Source organism: Papaver somniferum, chromosome 2 (assembly GCF_003573695.1).
Source record: "Papaver somniferum cultivar HN1 chromosome 2, ASM357369v1, whole genome shotgun sequence".
Lineage (NCBI taxonomy): Eukaryota > Viridiplantae > Streptophyta > Magnoliopsida > Ranunculales > Papaveraceae > Papaver > Papaver somniferum.
Window position 1 is genome coordinate 202,836,187 of NC_039359.1, and position 6,806 is coordinate 202,842,992.

A 6,806-nucleotide genomic window follows, 5' to 3' on the forward strand; every position below is an offset into this window, starting at 1 on the left:
GTGAATTGCGTCCGTGAAGAAGAAAAATAGATTTGTTCTTGATTAGTTGGTTTATACAACCCATAAACTGAGATCCAATTTCATAGAGCTGTTTCGTTACATCAATAATAAGAAAAAAAAACAGCTTATACAATAATGGACGAAATTTCATTAATTCGATAGAGTGAATCACATTGGGTTTTAAACGTGCCAGGTTGCAAACCTTTCGTTAATTCGGTGGACAGAAAAGCTTAAAACGTATGCTCAATCTGGACCATCATTTATATATCCAAACTATAGATGGATTAATCTGAACATTCCTTTATATATCCAAATTATAGATAGCCGTCGATGTGGAAAAACACCATTGTCCCTTATAATATAGATAATTATGACCAAAAATTATTCCGACTCATGCCGTGCTGTTACAGCACGAATTATTTCTAGTACACATACGAAAAAGAATTTATAATACTTTACAAGTTCAAAGACATTGCCATATACTCCCTCCCTCCCTAATTAGATGACATATATCATAAATAAGTGGAGTAATAGATTAGTATTATTATAAGAAATATGTTAAATTTGATAGCCATATTTATATTCATTAGGTAGTTGTTTTAAAATGCTTTCCAATGATACAAAGTTTACGAAAATCCATTGTATAGTTTGAGAGATAAATCATTTCTAAATTTACTAGTAAATTTTAACTAGGTCATCTAATTAGGGACGAAGGTAATATAAAAATATAAAAAAAGTTTACGAAAATCCGTTGTATAGTTTGAGAGATAAATCATTTCTATATTTACTAGTAAATTTTAATTAGGTCATCTAATTAGGGACGGAGGTAGTATAAAAATATATCATAAATAAGTGGAGTAATGGATTAGTATTATTATAAGAAATATGTAAAATTTGATAGCCATATTTATATTCATTAGGTAGGTGTTTTAAAATGTTTTCCAATGATACAAAGTTCACGAGAATCCGTTGTATAGTTTGAGAGATAAATCATTTCTAAACTTACTAGTAAATTTTAACTAGGTCATCTAATTAGGGACATAAGTAATATAAAAATATAAAAAAAAATTATCTAACTAGATCATCTAATTAGGGACGAAGGTAGTATAAAAATATAAAAGCAAAAAAGAGGTCATATTAGGAGTGGAACCCAAGTTGAAGGATTCAAAGTCCTGACTCCTGAGTGCTAACCACCACACCATAGAACCGCGTTGGCAATCCCTTTCCCCAATTTAATAATTGTCTAAATGCTTTTCTCAGATTTTAATCTCCTCAATTCTTCCTCTTTTCTGCTTCACGTGAGATTGGGGCCAGCACTCAGCATCACAGTCCACCACCTCACACCATTGCCAAATCATTTCAAACTCCCCGCCTTCTCTCTCCACGCATAGATCACATAATCAGAAACCCTAATTTCCTCTGTCTCTTAGCAGTAGAATAATCATCAACAATGTCTGACGAAGAATCTGATCAACAACTGAGCGATGATCAGAAGTTAGAGATCGCTAAATGGTTTCTCACTAATTCTCCTGCTGGTGAAATCCAATACATTTCCAAAGGTACCTCTCTCTCTTTATACCTAACTTTTTTTTTCTTCAATTCGGGGATTCTGAAATTTGGAATTTTTCTTGTTGGTTTCTGGCAGATATTAGGTCAGTTTTAATGGATGATGATTTATATAACAAGGCTGCTTCTGAGGCATTTCCTATTTACAATAAAAATCATCTCATTTCAATAGAAATGCCCAATCGAAGTGGAGATGTAAGTGTTGATTAAAGTGTTAATTTTGGGTTTAGGGTTATTAATTTGGTCTAATTTCACTTTCATTTGAATGTTCATTTAGGTGTAATTTAGGCTTTTTGAAGGTTTGTTGAGTTGTGATAAGGAAAATGCTAAAAAAAAATTAGAAACCTTTGTTGGGGAAGTGGGTCCAACACCTTATTCACCCTTTTTAGGTCATGTGGCATTCACCTTTGGTTGATTCATTGTGTGTGATTTAGGTTGTTGTTACGACATTTGCGGAACTTAGTGATACTGAATATCTGGATCCTCGTACTGCTCAAGTCGCTGTCGTGGACCATGTCAAACAAGTGAGTTTCTACCTCATGCGATGTGAAATGTTATTCTTGTTTGGGTGCTATAAGAAGTGGTTAATGGGTATGTTCACTTGTAATGTTTGTACCTTAAATTGGTGAAGGTGTGTATTGATGTGAGGCCTGCTACTGATGACGAGCTTTGCTCTCCGTATATTGAGGAATTTCGGTACGTTTACATGGACATTTTACAATGTACATCCATTAATCTTTTATGGTTTTGTTCCTATTTTGTAATATACATGGAGCACTAGATGCAAAAAAAAGTTTAAACATGCAGATTACATTAGATATTGTAATATTGGGAAATAGTAAATGCTACACTAGACTCTTTTATTTGCACGATGATATTTAGGGATCTTGCATTTCGTCATCAAGCCATCTACTATAGCATGCTAACTTGACAAAGTTCACAAGTTGGTATGAGACCTAAACTATCTACTTGCGAGTGGGTTATAAACTAGTGTATTGATAGCTAGCTCATTTTAAGTAACTATGCTTTGTCGCTCAATTTTCTGCTGGCAGATGCGATTTGGACGCAGAAATTCTTAAATACGTCGGGGAAGCTTATAAAAAGGGTGTTTGCTCAGTTTACTGTATTAATGGGAAAGATGCGGAAGGACCGGGGCTTGACTTTGAGCTTGCAGTTGTGATTAATGCTTCTAGGTGTAGCCCACAAAATTTTTGGTGAGTGAAATTGACATTTGTAAATTCCGGAACTTAGTAACATCTTATCATGAGGGTTTTGCCGTTTTGATGTGTTCTCTTTGATATCGGATTACCAGACTTATCTTTATGGGATTATTGCACTTGGTTTGCAAATCTACAAATGAAAGAAACCTTTATATTTGAACTGGCATTCAATCAGAGTCATCATAATCAGGGGAATTTTACTAGCTAACATACGTCTGTTCGTTTGCATGCGCTTAGCAGTTAGCTCATCTCTCTTCGCTTTATTTACTCTCTTTTTTGTTAGGTATTTCTGTACTCTGGGCTTGATATAGTTTGTTTTAGTTTCTCAAGTGATTTTCTTTTGTCATATCACTAAGCAGAAGTATTAGATATCATGTTGGAATATTTCATTGTGGCTGATGCCAAGAAGTTTGAGTGCCCATCCCCTTGAAAACATTTCCATGTACATCTATATCTTACTAAAAATAAGCTTCATATAACAGGAGAATATTGGTTTATACTTGAAGATAGTAACTGCTGATACCAGTGTATATCAATGCTTATATGGTTCCTTTTCACCATTGAATGTGATACAATATGTGCAATATCAATATTATCAAGATTTTGGCACCTCTCGATAAGGAATTCAATAAATAACATGCGGGCGGATCCCGATTGTAGTAGTCATTCTAAGATAAGGAATTGCAGCTCTATTTCAGTAATTTGCAGGTTTTGCTAAGTCATACCGAATACAAGAACAGTGGAGCTCACATTAAGTAAATGCTAGGGAAAGGGAAGATGTGGTCAGCCAGTGACTTGCAATGGTCGTGTTTTACTTGCACAGAGCACAGCAGTTGTCCAGTGTTAGAATCTTGTGCATTTAGCTTGAAGAGTTGATGACCTAGTTACCTACTAAGGAAGATAGAAGTCGAGTCTTTCAGAGAATATTTCTCCTATGCTTATTTTTCTCATCCAATGAATCTAAGTGTGACCATCAGACATCTTATTTTTATTTTTTTTATGTAAGGATCCAACTTTTATACCTGGATCACTGTTTTACAGCAATGGCAGTTGGCGTTCAATTTGGAACATAGAGTTTAAGGATGAGTTGCAAGTAGTGGAATTGAGAGGCAAATTGCAGGTATTACTTTTTAACTGGAACTGGTGTCACACTAGCGTAGTTATGCTTGATGTGATTTATACGAATATTGATGGACTAAATTAGTTACCTTAGCTTGTGGTTGTGTGTGCTTGTAAATGCACTAAAAAAGTTTACCAACATTAACTAATTGAAGTTGGTTTCAGGTTGGGGCGCACTACTTTGAAGAAGGAAATGTACAACTAGATGCTAGCCATGAATGCAAAGACTCAACTATTTTTCAGGTTATCCAAATTCATAATTTTTACATTGGATCCCTGAACTTCTAGCTTTGATCTCGTTAGATATTTTTGTTACTTTAGCCAGCAAGTGCCCTTTCTTTTCTTTTTTTCTTTTTCTTTTCTTCTTTTGTTTTCCCTATTGTTAAAGAATGAGGTTTTAGGGAAAACACTATAGTTAAGCATCAAGTTAGGACATGCCACATTGTAAGGCAAAGTATACGTTCTTCACCTTTATATCGCCTATGTTTCTTTTTCCTCTCCATGAACTCTTAAATATAGATAGCATTTGGAAGAAGGGCAATCGTAGTAAATAACTAAATATTTGTTCTCGTTGGTTTTGTGGGTAGCTTCTATGCGACACATATGATTTAGTAGTTCCCATACTGAAATTATTTCTCTTTCAGTCCCCTGAAGATTGTGCCCTCTCAATTACGAACATTATTCGTCACCATGAAACTGAGTATTTGTCTTCTCTCGAGGTGCGTGATACTTCTTTTGTTCCTATTGGTTGATGAGTTCAGTGACTCCTTATCCTCTCGCTTACGGTTCTTTTGCATATGCAGGGATCCTACTTAAATCTGCCAGATACCACTTTCAAGGTACTGATAAGTTTCCAATAAGCTTATTACTGCTATCTTTCTTTATTTTGAAAACCCCTTTTTTACTTCTAAACTTGTGATTCTACAGGACCTGCGAAGGAAGCTTCCAGTCACTCGTACCCTCTTCCCATGGCATAATACAATGCAGATAAGCCTTACTAGAGACATTACGAAAGAACTTGGGATTAAGTAACAAAACATCTACATTAGGAAAGGGGAAATCTGTTGTTAATGTATACTATGCCATTGCCCGCCATCCTAAAGGAAATTTTTTTTCTATGTAAGAATCCCATTTATAGTCCATCCTTTTGTCTGTCACATGAATTATGGTATCCTGTCACACTTTTGGAGCTTTTGTGAAATGCCAAGATGTGGTTTTCTATATAGAGTATCAGTATAATATTTCTTTTTTGAACCAAAAGCGGCTCAAGCATAATATGTATTGTCATTTGTCATGCAAATGTTCTCACTCTGTTTTTCAGTTTCTCTATACAGTCCACGCCATACAGCAAGTTGCTTTTGGTCATCCTAAACGGGGGGCTATGCGGTTTAAAGAGCAGGACGAGTGTCTAAAGCCCAATAAATGTGGGACTAAACGTTAATTTCGAATGATTTTTTAGGGACCATGGTTATTTCTTGAGTAGACCATGATTTTATTAGGCCACCTTCCCTATATTATATGGGGTGTCCTAAAGTGTTGAAATGACTAATCTATTCTTAACCTAATTTAATTTAAGACCAACCTAATAACCACCTATATATATATATATATATATATATATAACCACCACCACCACCGCCGATTACCACCACCACCACCTTCGATTATCACCACCACCAACCACCGATTACCACCACCACCTCCTCCCACCACCACCGCCGATTACCACCACCACCACCTCCGATTATCACCACCACCAACCACCGATTACCACCACCATCTCCGATTACCACCACCACCAGCCACCACCACCTCTATATATATGACTTAATTTAAAACAATAACAAAGATATTCTCACAAACCCATTACTTGTCATTCGTTTTTGGTTGAATAAATGAGAAGTAATCATCAAAATGAGTTGAAAATGGAAGTTGCAGAGAGGTTTAATGGAGGGTTATTTTCAGAGAAAAGTTCGGTTACGTCGCAAAAAACAAGTCTCATCCGAACTTTTAGCTCGGTTACGTCGCAAAACGTTCGGTTTCGTCCCAAAAAGTTCGGGTATCACGAATTAATTTTTCTTAACCGAACTCTCGCAAAAAATACTTTTAACCGAACTCCTTGTATTAGAACAACACAAGTTCATAAGTTTGGTTCCTTCGCGAAATAAAGATATGTAACCGAGCACACAAGATGTACCCAAATAAATTGTTAAGTTCAAAGTTCGGTTACCTACCATTTTATACTAGGTAACGGAATATAGCACTGTAACTTTGTTTTTTTTTTTATCTGTGAGTTCGGTTAGATACGCTTTTGGATAAAAGTTTGCGAACCAACCGAACTTCTTACACTTGGAATAATTTTTTCTAACATAAAGTTCGGTTGGGTAGTTGGTTGGTATGAACTTTGCGTACCAACCGAACTATGTACAGTTGGTAAAATTTTATTTTCACGTAAAGTTTGGTTAGTTATTGTTTGCAAAGCAACCGAACTTCTGGACCCTAAAGTTCAGTTACATTGTGGGCAACATCAACAGAAACAACAACAATATTAAAATTGAAATCAAGAATGAAATTAAAATTGAAATCGAGAATAATTACAAACATTAACAACAACTAAAAATCAAAACGTACCTTGATTCTGTTGTTATTCTTCCGAAACAGTGATGATTCTTCTTGATCTCAGAAATCAAAAAAAACAAATTCAAATCAGAAAACCTTACATGGAGAAGCTTTGAAACAACAAACTAGAATCAATTGAGAATTCGTAGATTGATTGATAATCAGTTGTTCAATAAATTTGAATCAAATCATTCAGATTTATAAATCGACTGAAACAAAAATCGATTAAATCAATACATGATAAATCTTCAAATGAAATCAGTGAAACAAAAGTCGATTAAA

General features: G+C 35.0%; 1 protein-coding gene across 1 annotated transcript; it reads left to right on the top strand.

The window, feature by feature from the left end:
* The first annotated feature begins 1,203 nt into the window (after positions 1-1,203).
* LOC113350261 (F-actin-capping protein subunit alpha-like) lies at positions 1,204-5,205 on the top strand. The gene is made up of 10 exons (XM_026594377.1): positions 1,204-1,559; positions 1,646-1,761; positions 2,001-2,090; positions 2,198-2,262; positions 2,619-2,780; positions 3,828-3,906; positions 4,071-4,148; positions 4,550-4,624; positions 4,709-4,744; positions 4,833-5,205. The coding sequence occupies exons 1-10, from the start codon at positions 1,451-1,453 to the stop codon at positions 4,935-4,937; spliced, it is 915 nt and encodes a 304-aa protein (XP_026450162.1). The 5' UTR covers positions 1,204-1,450; the 3' UTR covers positions 4,938-5,205.
* The last annotated feature ends 1,601 nt before the right edge of the window (positions 5,206-6,806 follow it).

What these genes read in the sequence shown, in the direction of transcription:
- LOC113350261 (XM_026594377.1), top strand. Translation starts at nt 1,451, where the DNA reads ATGTCTGACGAAGAATCTGATCAACAACTGAGCGATGATCAGAAGTTA. An exon ending in TCGTGGACCATGTCAAACAA is followed by an intron (nt 2,091 to 2,197) that starts GTGAGTTTCTAC and finishes AAATTGGTGAAG; the next exon opens with GTGTGTATTGATGTGAGGCC. An exon ending in TGTAGCCCACAAAATTTTTG is followed by an intron (nt 2,781 to 3,827) that starts GTGAGTGAAATT and finishes ACTGTTTTACAG; the next exon opens with CAATGGCAGTTGGCGTTCAA.